Raw genomic sequence first — 24,092 nt, forward strand, 5'->3', positions numbered from 1 at the left:
AGGGTCAGGCAAAGGGGAGCCATAAAGGGAGGACACCATCCAAGCCCTCCCAGCAGATGGCCATCAGTAGTAGTAGTAGTAGTAGTAGTAGTAGTAGTAGTAATATCCATAGAATCCCAGAGGTGGAAGGGACCCTAAAGGCCATCCAGTCCAGGGCCCATTGGTTATAAATAAGGGTCTCATCCAACTCCTGACAGATGGCCTTTCATCATCATCATCATCATAGTCTGACTTGGCCACGGTAGTCCACGCTCTGGTTACATCCCGTTTAGACTACTGCAACGCTCTCTACGTGGGGTTGCCTTTGAAGACAGCTCGGAAGCTCCAACTAGTCCAATGCTCGGCAGCCATGATGTTAACAGGAGCGGAGCGCAGGGAGCATACAACCCCCCTGTTGCTACCGATCTGCTACCGGGCTGAATTCAAAGTGCTGGCGTTGGCCTTTAAAGCCCTAAACGGTTCCGGCCCAAGCTACCTATCCGACCGCATCTCTGCCTACGAACCCACCAGGACTTTGAGATCTTCCGGGGAGACCCTGCTCTCGATCCCGCCTGCTTCTCAAGCTCGGCTGGCGGGGACGAGAGATAGGGCCTTCTCGGTGGTGGCTCCTCGGCTGTGGAAAGCCCTTCCTACGGACATTAGGCTAGCACCATCTCTAATGGTATTCCGCAAAAAGGTGAAGACCTGGATGTTTGTGCAGGCGTTTGAGTAATTTAGTGCAATCTGGGAATGGAACATAGGAATGGAACAATGGACGACGAACCTGGACTACGCTTGGATGATGAGAAGATTGGGTACGGTGGTTTTTTGTCATAATTGTGCATTGTAATTGCTTATTGGTAATTTATGGATAAGGTGTTAAGTCAATTGTTCTATGTTGTATGGAACCACTGCTGTTTCTACTGTTTCTACTGTTTGTGAACCACTGTGAGTTGCCTTCGGGCTTGAGATACAGCCGTATAGAAGCAAAGTAAATACATAAATAGTCATAGAACCCTAAAGTTGGATGGGACCCAAGGATCATGCCTTCCAGACTCCTCCTGCTGTACAAGAAGACACAATCCAATTCCTTTGGACAAATAATAATAATAATAATAATCATAGAATCATAGAATCTAAGAGTTGGAGGAGACCTCCTGGGCCATCATCCAGTCCAACCCCATTCTGCCAAGAAGCAGGAATATTGCATTCAAATCACCCCTGACAGATGGCCATCCAGCCTCTGTTTAAAAGCTTCCAAAGAAGGAGCCTCCACCACACTCCGGGGCAGAGAGTTCCACTGCTGAACGGCTCTCACAGTCAGGAAGTTCTTCCTCATGTTCAGATGGAATCTCCTCTCTTGTAGTTTGAAGCCATTGTTCCCTTGCGTCCTAGTCCCCAGGGAAGCAGAAAACAAGCTTGCTCCCTCCTCCTCCCTGTGGCTTCCTCTCACATATTTATACATGGCTATCATATCCCCTCTCAGCCTTCACTTCTTCAGGCTAAACATGCCCAGCTCCCCAAGCCGCTCCTCATAGGGCTTGTTCTCCAGACCCTTGATCATTTGAGTCGCCCTCCTCTGGACACATTCCAGCTTGTCAATCTCTCTCTTGAATTGTGGTGCCCAGAATTGGACACAATATTCCAGATAAAGTGGTCTAACCAAAGCGGAATAGAGCATGGGGAGCATGACTTCCCTAGATCTAGACACTATGCTAATAATAATAATAATAATAATAATAATAATAATAATAATGGCACAACAAAGCATTGCATGGGCAGTTTCTTGACAAAATGGAAGGAAAAGTTGACAAGGAGAGGACCTGGTGATGGTTAATCACAAATGGAACCTTGAAGAAGGAGACAGAAGAAGGCCTGGTTCTTGCAGCCCAGAACCCATCTTGCAACCCAGAACCCTGGTTCTTGCAGCCCAGCAAGCCATCAGAACCAAGGCCATTAAGGCCAGGATGGAAAAATCAACGGATGACCCAAAATGCAGACTGTGCAAGGAAGCGGATGAACTAATCCTTGTGACATAAGTTCCAGTGAATCATTTGGGCCACAGAGTTGTGCCTCTGTTTGTAGTCTGTCTGTGCGATTTTCTTGCAGCAGCTGAGAAGATGGTCCATGGTTTCATCCGCTTCCTTGCTCAGTCTGCAAGGAAGCTGATGAAATTATTATTATTATTATTATTAATATTATTATTACTATTATTGACAGTATTATTTGATGATAAACAACAAGATTAGTTCACAGCAAACAATGTTGGTTCGTGACTGCCTTTCCCATCATCTGCCAGCGCGTGTTTCTCTTCTTCTTCTACCGTCGGTTTCCCTTGCAGATGCCCTCTTCTCTCTGCCTCCTGATTTTCTGCCTGTCGACATCACTCCGCAGGTGTCATGAGGAGTGGATTGTCATCCGTTTCCTTGTTTTTCTGTCCAGATCCTCCAGCTCTGCTTGCGTCCAGTTCACAATCCCAGCTGTGTATCTCATGACGGGGAGGTCCCAGGGGTTGAAAGCCTTGATCGTATTTCCGCCGTTTAATTTGCTCTTCGAAACCTTTCTGACTCTTTGGACATATTCTTTGCTGACCACCTTTCTCACATGCCCATGCTTGATATTGTCCAACCGTAGTATGCCCAGATATTTATAAGCTTCAGGCTGATGGCACTTTATGGTTTGTCCATTTGGCATCTCTAAGCCCTTGCTGTGAGTAATTTTCCCTTTCTTTCTATTATTATTATTATTATTATTATTATTATTATTATTATTATTATTATTTAGATTCCTTCCCTTGATGTAATCACTGCTTTCTCATCGATGCAGATGAGAATTGCATTGGCCTCTTTTGCTGCTGCATCACACTTTTGCCTCATGTTCATCCTGTCGTCCACTAAGACCCCTCGATGCCTTTCACATGGATTATGACTTACCTTGATTAGACTCAATGCTGCTATTCATGCAGCCTAGAATTGCATTGGCCTCTTTTGCAGCTGCATCACACTCTTGCCTCATGTTCATCTTGTCGTCCACTAAGACCTCTCGATGCCTTTCACGTGGATTATTACTTACCTTGATTAGACTCAGTGCTGCTATTCATGCAGCCTAGAATTGCATTGGCCTTTTTTGCTGCTGAATTGCATTCTTGGCTCATTTTCAACTTGTGGTTTACTAAGACCCTTGGATTTCTTTTTGCAAGGTCTACGACTTCCTTCCATCTGCACACTATCTTAATGCAGCCTAGGATGGCATTTGCCCTTTTGGCTGCCGCATCGCACTCTCGGCTCATGTTCATCTTGCGGTCCACTAAGGCGTCTTTTGCATGGACCGCTGTTTGGGGCTCACCTTTCTTGAGGAGGGGGCACTGTCGGCAGGGCACCTCCATTTGGAGGGTGATCTCGCTCCCGAACGGAGGGAGGGCCAAAGCACCAGACTTGAAGGTCTGCACGCGGACAACGGTGGCCGTGACGCTTTGCCCTGGGCCTCGCACCACCGTCTGCACTGACCCTATGACCACTGCAAGGAGGGAAGAAGGAAAGGGTCACCAGGGAAGGAAGGAAGGAAGGAAGGAAGGGGCAGTGCCATAAATGGGGGCTACTCCTGGGGTCCCCACCTTTTGGGACTCCCTTCCCAAGTGTTCCCAAAGGGCACCCGCCCCAACCCGTGTGTTCTCCCATCTGAGTGGCCCTCCCAATGCCACGCAAAGCGGATCCCAAGCACTTTTACCGAAATCTCTCTCGCAGAAGTTGCTCACGATCGTTCCCGTCCGTTGGCAGCGTTGGGGGCATTCGCCCTCAGCTAGGAAAAAAAAGGAAGGAAGGAAGATAGGGAAGGGAGGGAAGGAGGGAGGAATGAAGGGTAGGAAAGGAAGGAGGAAGGAAAGGGAAGAGAAGAGGGAAGGATAGGAAAGAAGGAAAGGGAAGGGAGGAAAGGGAAGGAAGGAAGGACAGCCAAGGAAAGGAAAGGAAGGAAAGGGGGGAAAAGGAAGCAAAGATAAGGAATGTAGGAAAGGAAGGAAGGAAAAGAGGAAGGAAAGGGAAGGGAAGACGGAAGGATAGGAAAGAAGAGAAGGGAAGAGGAGGAAAGGGAGGAAAGGGAAGGAAGGAAGGAAGGAAGGAAGGAAGGAAGGAAGGAAGGAAGGAAAGGAAAGGAAGGAAAGGAGAAAGCGAAGGGAAGGGAAGACGGAAGGATAGGAAAGAAGGGAAGGGAAGAGAAGGGAAGGGAGGAAAGGGAAGGAAGGAACCAAGGAAAGGAAGGAAAGGAAAAAAGAGGAAGGAAAGATAAGGAATGTAGGAAAGGAAGGAAGGAAAGGAGGAAGGGAAGGGAAGGGAAGACAGAACGATAGGAAAGAAGGGAAGAGAAGGGAAGGGAGGAAAGGGAAGGAAGAAACCAAGGAAAGGAAGGAAAGGAAAAAAGGGGAAGGAAAGATAAGGAATGTAGGGAAGGAAGGAAGGAAAGGGAAGGGAAGATGGAAGGATAGGAAAGAAGAGAAGGGAAGAGGAGGAAAGGGAGGAAAGGGAAGGAAGGAAGGAAGGAAGGAAGGAAGGAAGGAAGGAAGGAAGGAAGGAAGGAAGGAAGGAAGGAAGGGGAAAAAGAGGAAGGAAAGATAAGGAATGTAGGAAAGGAAGGAAGGATAGGAAAGGAAGGAAGAATAGGGAAGGAAGGGAAGGAAAGGAAGGGAAGAGGGAAGGATAGGAAAGAAGGGAAGGGAAGAGAAGGAAAGGGAGAAAAGGGAAGGAAGGAAGGACAGCCAAGGAAAGGAAGGAAAGGAAAAAAGAGGAAGGAAAGATAATGAATGTAGGAAAGGAAGGAAGGAAAGAAAGGAAGGATAGGAAAGAAAAAGAAGGAAGAAAAGGAAAGAAGAATAGGAAGAGAGGAAAGGAAAGAAGGGAAGGGGAAAAGGAAAAAGTTAAAAGGTCAGGAAAACCAAAATAAAAGCAATAGTTGTCATCCCCTTCTTTGCTGAAAGCTTTGCCCTCCTTCAATACAATTGTTGTAGCCATTTATTCATATCCCATTTTGAGTCTGCTTTGTGGAGAGAAAAAGCGGGGAATTATTATTAATATTAGTAATAATAATAATAATAATAACATCCCACTTCCCTCTCTAAACACAGAATTCAAAACCTTCCTGACTATAAGAAGAGCTGTTCAGTAGTTTTAGTCTCCTTCTTTGTAGGCTTGGATGGCCATCTGTCGGGAAGGCTTGGCTTGTGCTTTTCCTGCATAACTGCAGAAAGGGGATGGACTAGATGGCTTTTGGGGGTCCTTTCTAGGATTCCATAGCCGTGCTTCTCCACAAACCTTTGGAATGTCTTTGAGGCTGGATGGCCATCTGTCAGAAGGGTTTGGATTATGCCTTATGGCAGAAGGGGGCTTGGACTAGATAGCCTTTGGGGGTCACTTCCAACTAGGATTCTATAATTATTATTATTAAGCAGAAGCTGGGTGGCCATCAGTCAGGAGGGCTTGGATTGTGCTTTACTGGCATAATAGCAGAAGGTGACTATAGAATTCTAGGATTCTGCGATTCCAAGCTGACCGCTGACCCTCGGCTGCTCTTACCTGTGGTGGCGGTGGGGGTGGTGGGCCGTGGCCGGGGGCTGGGCTTGGGGCCGGGGGCCGCCTTGGGGGGCTTGGGGGCGGGCTTGGGCTTGGGGGCGAAGGGCTTCTTGCCCGGCTTGGAGCCTGGGAAGACGGGACCCTCTGGCTGGGGCGCCGGGCGCTTCTCGGCCACTTCGCGGGGGTCCTTGACCACGTAGGAGGCCGAGAAGCCGTCCGCCGTGACACTCAGGTCGGAGACAAACTGGACCAGGAGCTCGTTGCCCTCGGAGTAGACCGGGCTGCGGAGGGGAGAAAGCAGGGCTTAGCTTGCCATTGACAACAACGATCATTTCCAATGCGTACACACCATACAACAGGCATGGGCAAACTTCGGCCCTCCAAGTGTTTAGGATTCCACCTCCCACAATTCCTAACAGCCTAATTGTGGGAGTTGAAGTCCACAACACCTGGAGGGAGGGCCAAAGTTGGCCCATGCCTGACATACAGGTGGTCCCCAAGTTACAAACATCCGACTAACAGCTCCTAGTTAAGAACGATGCTGAGACAACTGAGAGTGAGAGAGGGACATAGACATCATAGCAAACCCCACAAGGGTGTTTTGGCCCTTCTCTTTGCAATCCAACCCTCATCTATCTATATAAATAAAAAAGTAATGTTTAATGTATTGTCGAAGGCTTTCATGGTTGGAATCACTAGGTTCTTGTGGGTTTTTTCGGGCTATAGGGCCATGTTCTAGAGGCATTTTCTCTTGACATTTCGCCTGCATCTATGGCAAGCCACTACCTCTGAGGATGCTTGCCATAGATGCAGGTGAAATGTCAGGAGAAAATGCCTCTAGAACATGGCCCTATAGCCCGAAAAAACCCACAAGAACCTAATGTAATGTTTGTTTGTGGGAAACCACTGGACGAATTGACATGAAATTTTGACGCAATACACCTAACAGTCCAACGAGTGTTCATCACCCCTAAAAATACAAAAAACAACAACAAAAAAACCCCCAGCAGAATGGACTTAAAACCCCCAAAAATACACCTACCTACCTACCTACCTACCTACCTATCTATATGTAATAATTAAAAATTTAAAAATAATGCTCAGCATTATTTTTTAATTTTTAATTATTACATTTGGCCCAGCCATAGGTTTTTAAGTGTTATTGTGTGATTGTTGATGTTTACTGCCTATGTTTTGTTTATGAGTTTTATTTTATTGTTTTGTATTACTGTTGTTGTTGTTTTTGCTGATGTACTTTGGGCTCGGCCTCATGTAAGCCACACCGAGTCTCTTGGGGAGATGGTAGCGGGGTACAAATAAAGTTTTATTATTATTATTATTATATTATACACACACACACACACTCATATACATATACACATGCACACATACATACACATAGTGTGTGTGTGTATATATATATACACCCAAGCACACCCAATACACACACATACATCTACATACACACACATATATACATATACATATACACATGCACACACAAATATACACACATACATACATGCACACATATATAAACAGAAATATGCATATAGACAAGCACACACATATATACACACACACACAACCACACACACACACACATAAATATATATGTGTGTGTGTGTGTGTGTGTGTGTGTGTGTGTATATATATATATATATATATACACACACACACACACACACACACACACGCAAACATATATACCAATACACAGATACAAAAATATATACACACATATATACACACACACAAAACACATATATACAGACTGGGCCACAGCAACACATGGCAGGGGACGACTTGTGTGTGTGTGTCTTTGTGTGTGTGTGTATGCCTTGCAAACCTAAGCTCTGCAGAGATGTTTCAGATATGAACTGTAGTATCACTAGGGCTGGACTAGATGACCTTTTGGGGTCCCGCCTAACTTGTAGGTTGCGTATTTTTCCCCCCAGTGAACTTTGGGAATTGCACGTGTTGAAACACAACCCAAGCACAACCTAAGAGCTGCTGGGGTGCAATTTGCAGCACAGGTGACCAGTAAGGTTGCTGAGACTTGAGGTCCAGCAACACCTGTGCAATTAAAGCAGTTCGATCACTGCACATCCTGGGATTTAAGTGACAGGAAGAGAGTTCAAATGATCATTGGAAGGATAGTAAGAGAGAGTTGGTAGCTCTCTTTCTCTGGACTTTTTTTTGCAAAATCTTTAGGGATGCTTCAGCTGGGCATTGAGCACAATGGGGATGGACTAGATGGCCTCTGGGAGACCCTTTCAATGCTGGGATTCTGTGAGTCTCCTTCTCTGGAGGTGTCTAAAATGAGGCTGGTCAGTTCCTTGCTTCTGGGGATGCTTTAGCTCAGGCATGAACCAACTTTGGCCCTCCTTCCAGGTGTTTTGGACTTCAACTCCCACCATTCCGCATAGCCTCAGGCCCCTTCCTTTACCCCCTCAGCCGCTTAAGCGGCTGAGGGGGTAAAGGAAGGGGCCTGAGGCTATGTGGAATGGTGGGAGTTGAAGTCCAAAACACCTGGAAAGAGGGCCAAAGTTATCCCATGCCTGCTTTAGCTGGAAGCCCTGAAAGAAGCAGAACGGGGCTGGACTAGATGCCCTCTGGGGTCCCTCATACCTGGGCGAAACGTCCCCGCAGAACTTGCCGATGCGCCGCGAATCGTCCCGGTCGCCTCCGTTGAAGACGGCCACGTAGTCATAGCGGCAGTAAGTGTCCGGCTCCACGTCGAACTTCCCAAAGGTCAAGGCGATGATCTGAGAGTGGACACAGGTTCGGGTCAAGTGACCGGTCCAGGAGGAGAGGCCGGGTGACCCCATTCGGCCCCCATATCCCTTTGCTTACCTTCTCCCTGGGGACAACAATGTGCCAGGAGCAGCTGATGCCCGCCGGGTAGTCCCTCTCCGGCCAGTTGGGGGTCTTGAGGCTGCCCTGCGGCTTCTCCAGCTTCCCCCCACAGAACTGGTTCTCTGCAAATTAGAAGGGCAAGGAATGGGGCAATCTGGGCATTGAGCAGGAAGGGGCTGGACTAGATGGCCTCTGGGGGACCCTTCTGTCAGGATTATTGAAGGTATGCATGTATGTTTTTTCAATGTGTTTCTATATGATTGAGAATGGTGTTCATATTCAAGATGGATTCTGTTATGTTCAATTGTGAGAGAGAAGAGACCTTGACAGAAGTTAGATCTCTGGCTGGGAAGAAATAGGGAGTATCCGGCTTACAGCCAGAGAGCGAGATAAGCAGGTGTTCTGAAACTGTACTGAAGCTGTGCTTTGTAGTTCCTGATTTTGCCCGCTTAGAAGTAGACGTGTATTGAGATGTACTTAGTAAAAATTTATGTTATTTTGAAACTGGAAGACTGCAGTGTCCTGATTGGTGTCTGTGTGACCTAGTAACCTCTTCCACTGCGCATAGCCTCCCGAACATTTACTCTGACACCATCCAGGGAGGCAAGGCTCAGCAGAAGAAGCCAGGATTTCATTCTATTTAGATATCTAGACGTTGTAGGTTTCCAATGGTAAAGTTGTTGTATTGCTATGGTGCAATCTGGGCATTGAGCAGGAAGGGGCTGGATTAGATGGTCTCTGGGGGTCCCATCGAGGAAGCCAAGACTCAGCGGAATCCGGCATTTCATTCTATTTAGATATCTAGATGTTGTAGGTAACATTATTAGTGTTACGAATTACTTGGAGTCCCGTTGAAGAGAGGAAAGTCAGGTATCAATATAGAGACTTGGAAGGGACCCCCAAAGGCCATCCAGTCCAACCCCCTTCTGCAAGGAAGGAAGACACTGTTCGATCCTTCCCGACAGATGATCAAGAGTGCTTGGGTTATGTGTTGCTGCATAGGCATTTGCAACCAAGAGCAACTGGCCAATCCTAGAGCTAGAAGGGACCTCCAAAGGTTGTGCTTCTGCAGTAAGACACAATCTAAGTGTCTCAATAGATGGCCATCCAGCCTCTGAATCACACAATCCCACTTTAGTCCAATCCACTTCTTCATCCTCTGAACTTGCCATACCACTCTCCTCAGTCTCAGACCCCATTATTCCCTGCGAAGCCCACAAATGATTCATCATCACTGGATTCCATAAGTATTCCATAAGTATTTCCTGGATCTGCTTTCTCTGTTGCTCCTCATCGGAGTCTTGCTTACGACTAGTCTTTCTTCCCCTCCTAATACTCCCAGTAGTATCACTACTCGAAGACTCCATCACAACACCCCCAAAGGCCACTCAGTCCAGCCCCATTCTCCTGCCGTATAGGAAGACCCCATCTGATCCTGTTGTGTGTTGCTGCCCAGCAGAGTGTTGGACTGGGTGGTCCTTGGGATTCGTTCGTTTATTTATATTGTTTCTTGTATTGATGAGGAGATATTGGAAATCTAGATATTGATTTATGTATAAATTATATGTACTTTATAAGTACTGAAATCTATAGAAAAATCAAGTTCTCTCTGTATAGAAAGAATGCTAACAGGACAAGCAAGCGGCTGTCCAGTCACAGCAAGAGAGGGGCTGAAGAGGGGGGCATGTTATCTATACATTCCAGGAGAGAGATAAGCAACAGACTGGTACAACTAGGCTCTAAGTAAGGAGCCCCCCTCTACCTCTTGACAGGTCAAAGTTAGGCCCCTTGATTGATGAATGTAAGCTGTATGCTTGCTCTTTAGAAAGACACAGAGACATGCCTTTTGTATGTTGGAAGGTAGAATTTGATATTCGTATGATGCTAAGGTGACGTAGTCAGGCCTGTAGCGAGGGGGTGGTTTTAGGGGTTCAAACCCTCCCCGAAATGTTTCAGATTTTTTTTAAAAAACCTGGTTTACTCATGAGTTTTAACTGGTTAACCAAATCCCCATGCTAAGTCTATGAGATGCAAAAAAATTAAGAGTCCCTCCAGAACTGTAAGCACTATCTCGAGCAAATATTGACAATTTATTCACACTGTCATTACTTGCAGCAATAGCCGATGTAGTGAAGCAACCAAGTAGTGTGTGTGTGTGTTGAAGGCCAGACTTGGTGGAGGTGGTTGACAGGGGCAGAGCTGCAGGCTAGAGAAGGCTGCTCTGCCCTCTGCTGTGCTCTTTGCTTCAGCGTGAGCTAGGAGGCAGGTTTCAAACCCCCCCCCCCCCCCGAAATTTTCAACCCTCCCCGAAATTTTCAACCCCCCCCCCAAATTTTCACACACACCCCCGCCAAAATTGTCAACCCTCCCCGAAAATTTTTTCTGGCTACGGCCCTGGACGTAGTGAATGAGGTCATTGTATGTAGATGCGTGTTCTTTGTTTGACTGCGATTGGAGGGTATAAAAGCCATAGTCCGCACCTATATCGGGGCTCGGGATGCTTTTGGACGTACTCCACTCCAGGGTCCCAGCTGGAAATAAAATCTGTGCTTTTGAGACCTCCGGACCTCTCTTTGTCTCTTTTCCTGAAACCTTCTCCCTGCCATTTCAGTATATTATTTTTTATTTTTATATTTTACTGTCGTTGCATGTTGTTTATTTGCATTGCTGTATTGTTGGGCTTGGCCTCATGTAAGCCACCCCGAGTCCCCTTGAGGAGATGGTGGCGGGGTAGAAATAAAGATTATTATTGGGTTGTTGTACGATTTTCGGGCTATAGGGTCATGTTCTAGAGGCATTCTCTCCTGAAGTTTCGCCTGCATCTATGGCAAGCATCCTCAGAGGATGCTTGCCATAGATGCACGCGAAACGTCAGGAGAGAATGCCTCTAGAACAGTGGTTCTCAACCTTCCTAATGCCGCGACCCCTTAGTACAGGTCCTCATATTGTGGTGACCCCCAACCATAATATTATTTTCGTTGCTACTTCACAACTGTAATTTTGCTACTGTTATGAATCGTAATCTAAATATCTGATCTGCAGGATGTATTTTCAGTCACTGGACCAAACTCGGCACAAATACCCAATGCAACCACATGTAAATGCTAGTGGGGTTGGAGGAGGATTGATTTTGTCATTTGGGAGTTGTAGTTGCTGGGATTTATAGTTCACCTATAAATCAAAGAGCATTTTGAACTCCACCAGCGATGGATTTGAATCTAATTTGCCACACAGAACTCCCATGACCAACAGAAAACACTGGAAGGGTTTGGTGGTTTGAGTTTGGGAGTTGTAGTTCACCTATATCCAGAGAGCACCGTGGACTCACGCAATGGTGGATCTGGACCAAACTTGGCACAAATACTCAATTTGCGCAAATGTGAACACTGATGGAGCTTGGGAAAAATAGACCTTGACTTTTGGGAGTTGTAGTTGCTGGGATTTATAGTTCATTACACTCAAAGAACATTCTGAACTCCATCAACGATAGAATTGGCTCAAACTTCCCACATGGAATCCCCATGACTATCAGAAAATACTGTGTTTTCTGATTGTCTTTTGCGACCACTCTGACACCCCTTCACGATCCCCTCAGGGGTCCCGACCCCCAGGTTGAGAAACACTGTTCTAGAGGCATTCTCTCCTGACATTTCGCCTGCATCTATGGCAAGCATCCTCAGAGGATGCTTGCCATAGATGCAGGCGAAACGTCAGGAGAGAATGCCTCTAGAACATGGCCATATAGCCTGAAAAAACCTACCACAACCCAGGGATTCCGGCCATGAAAGCCTTCGACAATACATTATTATTATTATTATTATTATTATTATCAGTTATAACAACAACAAACACTTTGAATCTCCTTGTGGAGAGAAAAAGAGCTGTATAGATAATAATAACAACAATAACAATCCATGTTTGCGAGCCATTTCAGTACGTATGTGGCCAAAACGACAATCACGTGGCATGTTTAAACAGTTCCAAAGCAAGGAATAGTGTGCATTCACTTGGCTGGCTCAAGCTGGAGGAACTCATAGGTCCCGTTTGGATGCCAAACCCTTTCCCCCAAAAGACCCTTTCTGACATTCAGTCCAAATGCATTTGCAACCAATAGCAACTGGTCAAGCCTAGAGTTGGAAGGGACCTCCAAAGGTCATCCAATCCAACCCATTTCTGCAGGAAGCTGTCTTAACAGATGGGCGTTCGGTCTCTGAATCACACAATCCTAGAGTTGGGAGAGACCCTCAGAGTCAAAGAAACACAGATATCTATATACAATACCAAATGACAAGGAGGGATCCTTGTCATTTGTTTACGTTCTCAAGGACTACAAGTATTGATTTGTTTACGTTCTGAAGGACTACTAGTATTGTCAATCCATTTACAGTCTTTAGGACCACTAATATCATCATTTGGAGTATATTCTACATTGGAGACCATATGGACAAGATTGTAGTTCACTGACTGTCTCAAGGACTATACATAATTTGTTTACGTTCTCATGGACTACAAGTATTTTCAGTTTATTTACGGTCTCAAGGACTACTAATATCAGCATTCAGAATATATTTTGTATCGGAGACCGTTGGGATTATATTTGAAGTTCACTAACTGTCTCAAGGACTAATATACTAGCTAGGAACTTTCTATCTCTATTTTGCTTTGCAATTCACAAGCTATGTTTGTTTAGAGACCCTCAGAGGCCATCCAGTTCAACCCCATTCTCCTGTCATATAGGAAGTCTCCATCCAAGCCTTCCCGACAGATGGCCATCCAGAATTATTGCTGACACCAATCTGCAAGGAAGGAGGATGGAGAGGAGGAACGCATTCCTGGTTGTGTGGCCTGAACCCTTGTTTGTTTTGCAAACAGCACCGAGGGAGCGGAAGGAAGGAGACCCCCCTCCGTCCGTCTCTTGCAAAGCAGCAAAACAGCAATTGTGGGAACCGCAGAATTCCTCCTAATTATAGTTTGCAGAGGAAACGAAGCCAGTCAGGGGGGCGTCCAGCGGCAGGAGCAATGTCCAGCTTTGGAATGTATGCCAGGAGCAAGAGATCCAGAGGATCTTGCAAAAGAGACCCTGGGCTTCCAAGAGTGCATCTGCACAGTAGAAAGAATGCAGTTTGACACCCCTTTTGACTCCCATTACTCATAGTTAAGGCATCCTGGGAGCGGCTGCACTTTTGCAAAATCTTTGGCCTTTCTCCACACTGCAATTTCCAGGATTCCAAAGCAATGAGCCAAAATGGGGTCAAACTGCATCGATTCTCCAGTGCAGACGCATCCCCAGAGAGAGTCCTTTCCTGCAAAGCAATCCTTTCTTTCTCTGGCCCCAAATATTCTGTCTGGGAAACTCTGGAATCTCATGGGAAGGGAAAGGAGCCAACTTTTTGCAGAGTGATTGCAAAACCTCCTTTTGCAAAAATAATTATCCTTGCTTTCTGACCCACTTGGCTTCTAGGAACAGGGCTGCTCCAGGTCTTGAAACGTGGCTCTTTCCCTCCTTTGCAGAGATATTATTGCACTTGAGTGGGAAGCAATTGCAAAAACTCAAAACTCTGAGACTGCAGAAGGAGAAAGACCTTGCAAAACTACAGCTCCCATGGCAGCTCAAGAGGGGTCAAATGGCATCCATTCTGCCATGTAGATGCACCCTCAGTTAAGTCATAATGGCCATATCACAGAATTACAGAGCTGAAAGGGAACCCCAAATCATAATGGCCATATTACAGAGCTGAAAGGGAACCCCAAAGGATATCTAGCCTGACCCACTTCTGCCCATCAGGAAGGCACAAAACAAGATGATGGTGATGATTGGGTTGTTGAAGGTTTTTTTGGGCTATATGGCCAAGTTCTAGAGGCATTCTCTCCTGACGTTTCGCCTGCATCTATGGCAAGCATCCTCAGAGGTTGTGAGGTCTGTTGGAACTAGGAAAAAAGGGGTTTATATATCTGTGGAATGACCAGGGTGGGACAAAGGACTCTTGTCTGTTGGAGCTAGGTGTGAATGTTTCAACTGACCACCTTGATTAGCATTTGATGGCCTTTGTTTGGTGATGATTGAATCCTAGAGTTGGAAGAGACCCCAAGGGTCATCCAGTCTAACCCCTGCTATGAAGGAAAACACAATCAAAACCCTCCTGACTGATGGCCACCCAGTCTCTCAATAATAATGATGATGATGATAATTCTAGAGTTGGAAGGGACCCAAGGGTCATCCAGTCCAACCCCCCGCTATGCAGGAAGACACAATCAAAACCCTCCTGACTGATGGCCATCCAGTCTCTCAATAATAATGATGATGATGATAATTCTAGAGTTGGAAGCAACCCAAGGGTCATCCAGTCCAACCCTCCGATATGAAGGAAGACACAATCAAAACCCTCCTGACTGATGGTCATCCAGTTTCTCAATAATAACGATTATGATGGTAATTCTAGAGTTGGAAGGGACCCAAGGGTCATCCAGTCCAACCCCCTGCTATGCAGGAAGACACAATCAAAACCCTCCTGACTGATGGCCATCCAGTTTCTCAATAATGATGATGATGATGGTAATTCTAGAGTTGGAAGCAATCCCAAGGGTCATCCAGTTCAACCCCTACTATGTAGGAAGACACAATCAAAACCCTCCTGACTGATGGCCATCCAGTCTCTCAATAATGATGATGATGATGGCAATTCTAGAGTTGGAAGAGACCCAAGGGTCATCCAGTCCAACCCCCTACTATGCAGGAAGACACAATCAAAACCCTCCTGACTGATGGCCATCCAGTCTCTCAATAATGATGATGATGATGATAATTCTAGAGTTGGAAGCAACCCAAGGGTCATCCAGTCTAACCCCCTGCTATGAAGGAAAACACAATCAAAACCCTCCTGACTGATGGCCATCCAGTCTCTCAGTAATGATGATGATGATGATAATTCTAGAGTTGGAAGCAACCCAAAGGTCATCCAGTCCAACCCCCTGCTATGCAGGAAGACACAATCAAAACCCTCCTGAATGATGGCCATCCAGTCTCTCAATAATAATGATGGTGATGATTAAATCCTAGAGTTGGAAGCGACCCAAGGGTCATCCAGTCCAACCCCCTGCTATGCAGGGAGACACAATCAAAACCCTCCTGACTGATGGCCATCCAGTTTCTCAATGATGATGATGATGATGATGATGATGATGATGATAATTCTAGAATTGGAAGCGACCCAAGGGTCATCCAGTCCAACCCCCTGCTATGCAGGAAGGCACAATCAAAACCCTCCTGACTGATGGCCACCCAGTCTCTCAATAATGATGATGATGATGATGATGATGATGATGATGATGATTCTAGAGTTGGAAGATGATGATGGTAATTCTAGAGTTGGAAGGGACCCAAGGGTCATCAAGTCCAACCCCCTGCTATGCAGGAAGACACATTCAAAACCCCCCTGACTGATGGCCACCCAGTCTCTCAATAATGATGATGATGATGATGATGATGATTCTAGAGTTGGAAGAGACCCCAAGGGGCAGCCAAGCCCCTTCTGCCAGGCAAGAAAAGCCCTCCCAACAGATGGCCATCCAGATTCTACGTAAACACTTCCAGGAAAGGGAACCCCATTGCATTCTGTTGCTGTAAACTGAGGTCAAAAGGGAAGTTTGTAGCTTGACCCCCTTGGACCCCCTTTCCTGGGCAAGGGCAACACTTCCGGGCACAACGCAGGCTGATCCCAAGTTACGAGCAAGAAAGGTTTCATCCATGTAATTAGAAAGCAAATGCAGTATCTCAAAGTAATTAGTTATTTGTAACTTGAACAAGTAATTCGTTACTTGTAACTAGTTACTTGCAAGGCATTCCTTGTGAGTTCCCCTTTCTTTTTCCCCCGCAGGTGCCGGAGGGTCAGGTTTGTAGGTTTGTTCTCAAGTTGAACGTGTGTGTAAGTGGGGGAGAGTGTTTTGGGGTCTCCTTACCTTCGGAGTGGGGCAGCCCCCCCTTGAACCAGACCAGGAAGCCCCTCCCGCCGGTGCTCTCGTCGGATTTCATGCGCAGCATCATGCGGTTGCTGGTGGAGAGGACGGCCCCCGGGCGGAAAGTCCCGCAGAAGCGGCCCAAGCGCTGGGCCTCAGTGGCCGAGTGGCCGTTGTAGACCTCGAGGGCGTCGTAGCGGCAGACGGGGTCCGGCTCCATGTCGAAGACGCGGAAGGAGAGCATCACCACCTGGCCCTCCGGCACCTGCGGGGGAGAAAGAAAGAAAGGGAAACTCGCAAGGAACGCTTTGCAAGTAACTAGTTACAAGTAACTAATTACAAGTAACTAATTACTTGTTCAAGTTACAAATAACCAATTACTTTGAGATACTGTGTTTGCTTTCTAATTACATGGATGTAACCAGTAACTAGTTACAAGTAACTAATTACTTGTTCAAGTTACAAATATCCAATTACTTTGAGATACTGCATTTGCTTTCTAATTACATGGATGTAACCAAGTTACAAGCCAAGAAGGGACACAACAGAATGGCATCCCTTTAGCTGTGCACCTTTTGTTACTTAGAAAGGAACTTGGGAGGAACTAGTTACTGCCAATTACTCTTTGCTTCTTAGTAACATGGATGTAACCAAGTTACAAGCCAAGAAGGGACACAACAGAATGGCATCCCTTTAGCTGTGCACCTTTTGTTACTTAAAAAGGAACTTGGGAGGAACTAGTTACTGACAATTACTCTTTGCTTCTTAATAACATGGATGTAACCAAGTTACAAGCCATGAAGGAATGCAACCTTTTGCTACCTAAAAAAGGAATTTAGAAGGAATTAGTTACAAGCAACTGCCAGTTACTGCCTTTGCTTCCTAATTACATGTATAGAATCAAGTTATAAAACATGAAGGAACGCAACAGAATGGCAGTCCTTTAGTTGTGTACTTGTTGCTACTTTTAAAAAGGAACTAGTTACAAGTACCTAGTTATTGCCAATTACTGCCTTTGCTTCTTAGTAACATGGATGTAACCAAGTTACAAGCCAAGAAGGGACACAACAGAATGGCATCCCTTTAACTGTGCACCTTTTGTTACTTAGAAAGGAACTTGGGAGGAACTAGTTACTGACAATTACTCTTTGCTTCTTAATAACATGGATGTAACCAAGTTACAAGCCGTGAAGGAATGCAACAGAATGGCATCCCTTTAGCTGTGCACCTTTTGTTACTTAAAAAGGAACTTGGGAGGAACTAGTTACTGCCAATTACTCTTTGCTTCTTAATAACATGGATGTAACCAAGTTATAAGCCATGAAGGAATGCAACAGAATGGCATCCCTTTAGCTGTGCACCTTTTGTTACTTAAGAAGGAACTTGGGAGGAACTAGTTACTGCCAATTACTCTTTGCTTCTTAATAACATGGATGTAACCAAGTTACAAGCCATGAAGGAATGCAACAGAATGGCATCCCTTTAGCTGTGCACTTTTTGTTACTTAAAAAGGAACTTGGGAGGAACTAGTTACTGCTAATTACTCTTTGCTTCTTAATAACATGGATGTAACCAAGTTACAAGCCGTGAAGGAACACAACCTTTTGCTACCTAAAAAAGGAACTTATAAAGAACTAGTTACAAGTAACTTCAGGATACTGCCTTTGCTTCCTAATTACGTGGGTGGAATCAAGTTACAAAACATGAAGGAATGCAACAGAATGGTACTCCTTTAGCTGTGTACTTGTTACTACTTTTAAAAAGAAACTAGTTACAAGTACCTAGTTATTGCCAATAAGGAAGCCTTTGCTTCCTTAAAACATGGATGTAACCAAGTTACAAGCCATGAAGGAATGCAACAGAATGGCATCCCTTTAGCTGTGCACCTGCTGTCACTTAAAAAGGAACTTGGGAGGAACTAGTTACTGCCAATAACTCTTTGCTTCTTAATAACATGGATGTAACCAAGTTACAAGCCATGAAGGAACACAACCTTTTGCTACCTAAAAAAGGAACTTATAAGGAACTTCTTACAAGTAACTTCAGGTTTCTGCCTTTGCTTCTTAATTACATGGATGGAATCAAGTTACAAAACATGAAGGAATGGAACACTCCTTTAGCTGTGTACTTGTTGCTACTTTTTAAAAGGAACTAGTTACAAGTACCTAGTTATTACCAATTACTGCCTTTGCTTCCTTAAAACATGGATGTAACCAAGTTACAAGCCGTGAAGGAACACAACCTTTCGCTACCTAAAAAAGGAACTTAGAAGGAACAAGTTATAAGGAACTGCCAGTTACTGCCTTTACTTCCTAATTGCATGGATGGAATCAAGTTACAAAACATGAAGGAACGCAACAGAATTGCAGTCCTTTAGATGTGTACTTTTTGCTACTTAAAAAAGAAACTTAGAAGGAACTAGTTATAAGTAACTGCCAGTTACTGCCTTTACTTCCTAATTGCATGGATGGAATCAAGTTACAAAACATGAAGGAACGCAACAGAATTGCAGTCCTTTAGATGTGTACTTTTTGCTACTTAAAAAAGGAACTTAGAAGGAACTAGTTACAAGTCAGTTACTGCCTTTACTTCCTAATTGCATGGATGGAATCAAGTTACAAAACATGATGGGACGCAACAAAATGGCAGTCCTTTAGTTGTGTACTTTTTGCTACTTAAAAAAGGAACTTAGAAGGAACTAGTTATAAGTAACTGCCAGTTACTGCCTTTACTTCCTAATTGCATGGATGGAATCAAGTTACAAAACATGAAGGAACGCAACAGAATTGCAGTCCTTTAGATGTGTACTTTTTGCTACTTAAAAAAGGAACTTAGAAGGAACTAGTTACAAGTCAGTTACTGCCTTTACTTCCTAATTGCATGGATGGAATCAAGTTACAAAACATGATGGGACGCAACAGAATGGCAGTCCTTTAGATGTGTACTTTTTGCTACTTAAAAAAGGAACTAGTTACAAGTAACTGCCAGTTACTGCCTTTACTTCCTAATTGCATGGATGGAATCAAGTTATGAAACATGATGGGACACAACAGAATGGCAGTCCTTTAGCTGTGTACTTTTTGCTACTTAAAAAAGGGAACTAGTTACAAGTACCTAGTTACTGCCAATTACTGCCTTTACTTCCTTAAAACATGGATGTAACCAAGTTACAAGCCATGAAGGAATGCAACAGAATGGCGATCCTTTAGCTGTCTACCTTCTGCTAGTTAAAAAAGGAACTTAGGAGGAACTAGTTACTTTGCTGTGGAAGAGATAAAGTAGAGATAAAGTAGGGTATAAATAAATATAATAATAACAATAATAATATGAGTGGAATCAAGTTACAGGCCATGAAGGAAAGCAACAGAATGACACTCGTTTAACTACTTACAAAAGGAACTTAGAAGGAATTCACTACTGGAAGTTACTGCCTATGCTTCCTAATATGTCACCACCGCATTGAATGACCGTTGCAAAGCGTGACGGGTTGGAACAACGCTCCTTTCACCAGGTAACTGCTCGAGATCCTTTGGAAGGACGAAGGCAAGGAGTAACTTGGGGAACTTACGGTGATGGTCCAGTTGCAGATCTGGCCGTGAGGGTAGGGGTCCGGGAAGCCATGGCTGGCGATGTAGCCGGTGTCTCCAGTGTGGTCCCCCCCGCAGAGGAAGACGGGCCTGCAAGGGAGAGAGGGGTCGGAAAGGGGCCCCCAAGGGTCATCCAGCCCAACCCTTTGCTATGCAGGACTGCTTGGAGGGTCTCTCTCCAAAGGAGTGTCCATAGGGTCCTCACACCCCCTCCTCGGACAGGCCTTGGGGTCAAGAGGACCTCTGCAGCATCATCGTCATCAGAATCCTAGGGTTGGAAGGGACCCCCAAGGGCCATCCAGTCCAACCTCCTTCTGCAAGGCAGGAGGACATCATCAAAGCTCTCTTGACAGATGGCCATCCAGTCTCTGCATAATAATACTAAATAATAATAATAATAATAATAATAATAATAATAATAATAATAATAGAAGAGAATCCTAGGGTTGGAAGGGACCCCAAGGGCCATCCAGTCCAACTTCCTTGTGCCAGACAGGAGGGCATCATCAAAGCCCGCTTGACAGATGGCCATCCAGTCTCTGCATAATAATACTAAATAATAATACTAATAATACTAATAATACTAATACTAATACTAATAATAAGAATAATAATAATAATACTAGAAGAGAATACTAGGGTTGGAAGGGACCCCCAAGGGCCATCCAGTCCAACCTCCTTCTGCCAGGCAGGAGGACCTCATCAAAGCCCTCTTGACAGATGGCCATCCAGTCTCTGCATAATAATACTAAATAATAATAATAATAATAATAATAATAATAATAATAATAGAAGATAGAAGAGAATCCTATGGTTGGAAGGGACTGCCAAGGGCCATCCAGTCCAACCTCCTTCTGCCAGGCAGGAGGACATCATCAAAGCCCTCTTGATAATAATAATAATAATAATAATAATAATAATAATAATAATAATAATAATAATATCCTAGGGTTAGAAGGGACCCCCAAGGGCCATCCAGTCCAACCTCTTTCTACTAGGTAGGAAGATACAATCAAAGCCTTCCCAACACATGGCCATCCATTCTCTGCATAACAATAATAATAATAATAATAATAACGCATTATTTGCCGATACATCACACAGTCCTAGACACTTGGGAAGGGTCCGACGTGTGATCCGATACAACAGCCAGCAGAGTGTCTGCTGTGGACTCATGGTATCTCAAGTAATAATAATAATAATAAGGGTTGGAAGGGAACCCTAAAGAGCATCCAGTCCAACCTCTTTCTGCCAGGCAGGAGGACATCATCAAGGCCTTCCTGACAGATAACCATCCAGCCTTGGCTGAATAATAATAATAATAATAATAATAATAGAACCATAGAATTCCAGAGTTACAAGAGAACCACCCCACCCCCCTCCAACAAGGGCCATCCAGTCTGAGCTTCTGCCATTCAGAAACGAACAATCCAATCCCTCTCGACAGATGGCCATCCAACCTCTGTGGAATAAACCCTCCAGACTCAACTCCAGATGCCACAGTTGTATCCTATAGGTTCTCTTCAAAGGGAAGCCTGCCTTGCTTTACTGTTGGGAAGATCGTGGTGAGGAAACGCCTTGGGGCTGATAGGACCGGGAAGGGGTCCCCAAGGGTCATCTAGCCCAGCCCATTTGGAAATCAAGCTATGACAAAACGCACGCAGAACCCCATAAGTGGGGACCCCCCACCCCTCAATGGATGCCGTATAAACCCTTGAACTTGGGAGTTTCTCCAGGTGCCGAGTTGTTTTCAAGCCCCGAATCCCGGGAGCAATTCAGGGAGTAATCTATCATCCCAAGACCCTGTGGGAAGAAAACCCCTCGGGGCTGATAGGATCGGGAAGGGGTCCCCAAGGGTCATCTAGCCCGGTCCATTGGGAAATCAAGCTATGACAAAACGCACGCAGAACCCCATAAGTGGGGATCCCCCACCCCTCAATGGATGCTGTATAAACCCTTGAACTTGGAATTACTCCAGGTGCCGAGTTGTTTTCAAGCCCCGAATCCTGGGAGCAATTCAGGGAGTAAACTATCATCCCTATAGCATGGGAACAAAACCCCTTGGGGCTGATAGGACTGGGAAGGGGCCCCCAAGGGTCATCTAGCCCGGTCTATTGAGAAATCAAGCTATGACAAAATGCACGCAGAACCCCATAAGTGGGGACCCCCCACCCCTCAATGGATGCCATATAAACCCTTGAACTTGGAGTTTCTCCAGGTGCCGAGTTGTTTTCAAGCCCCGAATCCTGGGAGCAATTCAGGGAGTAAAGTATCATCCCTATACCGTGGGAACAAAACCCCTCGGGGCTGATATGATCGGGAAGGGGTCCCCAAGGGTCATCTAGCCCGGCCCATTGGGAAATCAAGCTATGACAAAACACACGCAGAACCCCATAAGTGGGGACCCCCCACCCCTCAATGGATGCCATATAAACCCTTGAACTTAGAGTTTCTCCAGGTGCCGAGTTGTTTTCAAGCCCCGAATCCTGGGAGCAATTCAGGGAGTAAACTATCATCCCTATAGCATGGGAACAACCCCTTGGGGCTGATAGGCTCGGGAAGGGGTCCCCAAGGGTCATCTAGCCCGGTCCATTGGGAAATCCAACTATGACAAAATGCACGCAGAACCCCATAAATGGGGACCCCCACCCCTCAATGGATGCCATATAAACCCTTGAACTTGGAGTTTCTCCAAGTGCTGAGTTGTTTTCAAGCCCCGAATCCTGGGAGCAATTCAGGGAGTAAACTATCATCCCTATACCGTGGGAACAAAACCCCTCGGGGCTGATAGGATCGGGAAGGGGTCCCCAAGGGTCATCTAGCCCAGTCCATTGGGAAATCAAGCTATGACAAAACGCACGCAGAACCCCATAAATGGGGACCCCCCACCCCTCAATGGATGCCATATAAACCCTTGAACTTGGAGTTTCTCCAGGTGCCGAGTTATTTTCAAGCCCCGAATCCTGGGAGCAATTCAGGGAGTAAACTATCATCCCATGGGAAACTACTTTGACTTCTCTCTTTGACCTCTCTCCCCCTGAAAGGACCCCCCAGGCACCCACCCACCCACCCACTTTGCCTCCTTCTTGACCCAAGAATTCTGGGAATCTGCTTGGCGGCGTCTCCTCTGGTTCCTGGCAGGCGAAGCGCCCGCCTCGCTGGACTTAAGTCCTTCCAGATGTGGAGCTCAAACCTCTGCCAAGAAGTGGAAAGAGAAGGAAAAGAGGAGAAGAGAGGAGAGGAGGGGGGGGGAGGACCCCCACTCACAGAGAGGCCCATCAGAGAGAGAGAGAGAGAGGGCTCCTTTGGGTGGGTGGGGGCCTTGGAGGGAGGACCCTTCCCCACAAAGGGGGTGACTGATGGACAGTCTATGGCTCCTCTCTTCCCCCCCCCCTTTGAACCCCCAGATTTTGCAAAAAGGGGGGAAAGAGAGAGGGAGAGCCCCATGCATGCCTGTCTGCCCCAAAAGGGGGGTCTTGGCAGGCACCTGCAGACCCCCCCCCCCTCTCTCCCCTTTCCCTCCCTCCATAGGGTGGGATGGGCCCCCCTTTGAACCCCCCTGATTTTGCAAAAAGGGGGGAAAGAGAGAGGGAGACCCCATGCATGCCTGCCTACCCCAAAAGGGGGGTCTTGGCAGGCACCTGCAGACCCTCCCTCACTCCCTCTTTCTCTCTTCTTTCCCTCCCTCAATAGGGTGGGATGGGGAGGGGAGGGGTCTCTGACCTGGTCTGGTTTCCCTGGGCGGGGGGCTTCTCCTGCCCGAAGCCGAAGGAGGGAAGGCAGAGGAAGAAGAAGGAGAAGAGGAGGAGGAAGGGTCCCATCCTGGCACTGGGCAGAGGCAGACTGGACTCTCAGGAAGGCAGGCAGGCAAGGGGAGGACCCAGGGCGAGGTGGGAGGGGGCAAGCACAGCCCACGCCCCCTTCTCCAGAGGTTGGTGAGCTCTGCTGCAAAGGAGGTCTCTCTCTCTCTCTCTCTCTCTCTAGATATATCCAGATGTCCAGGGTGGGAGAAAGAACCCTTGTCTGCAAGTGTGGGTCTTGCAATGAGCCTGCTTGAACAGCAAGTGTGCAAAGTCAACCAAGGAGTGCATCAGCATGGAGGTGGCCTGGCTGTTGTTGCTTGGAGGCACCCTCTGTTCGGGAGCTGTTCACA

The 24,092-nt window shown here is 46.1% G+C and overlaps 1 protein-coding gene across 1 annotated transcript in view; it reads right to left on the reverse strand.

Moving 5' to 3' along the window:
* The window catches only part of PCOLCE (procollagen C-endopeptidase enhancer), a 24,114-nt gene extending 304 nt beyond the window's left edge, over positions 1-23,810 (reverse strand). Inside the window, exons 1-8 of the mRNA XM_060779800.2 lie at positions 23,663-23,810; positions 19,921-20,029; positions 16,356-16,617; positions 8,397-8,521; positions 8,172-8,308; positions 5,544-5,821; positions 3,706-3,777; positions 3,325-3,495 (exon numbers count right to left, since the gene is read on the reverse strand). Coding sequence (XP_060635783.2) covers positions 3,325-3,495; positions 3,706-3,777; positions 5,544-5,821; positions 8,172-8,308; positions 8,397-8,521; positions 16,356-16,617; positions 19,921-20,029; positions 23,663-23,760 — 1,252 coding nt within the window. The 5' untranslated portion in view covers positions 23,761-23,810. The remainder of the gene's footprint in view (positions 1-3,324; positions 3,496-3,705; positions 3,778-5,543; positions 5,822-8,171; positions 8,309-8,396; positions 8,522-16,355; positions 16,618-19,920; positions 20,030-23,662) is intronic.
* Positions 23,811-24,092: the final 282 nt, after the last annotated feature.

The sequence above is a fragment of the Anolis sagrei genome, chromosome 6 (assembly GCF_037176765.1).
Source record: "Anolis sagrei isolate rAnoSag1 chromosome 6, rAnoSag1.mat, whole genome shotgun sequence".
In the NCBI taxonomy this organism is placed as follows: Eukaryota; Metazoa; Chordata; class Lepidosauria; order Squamata; family Dactyloidae; genus Anolis; species Anolis sagrei.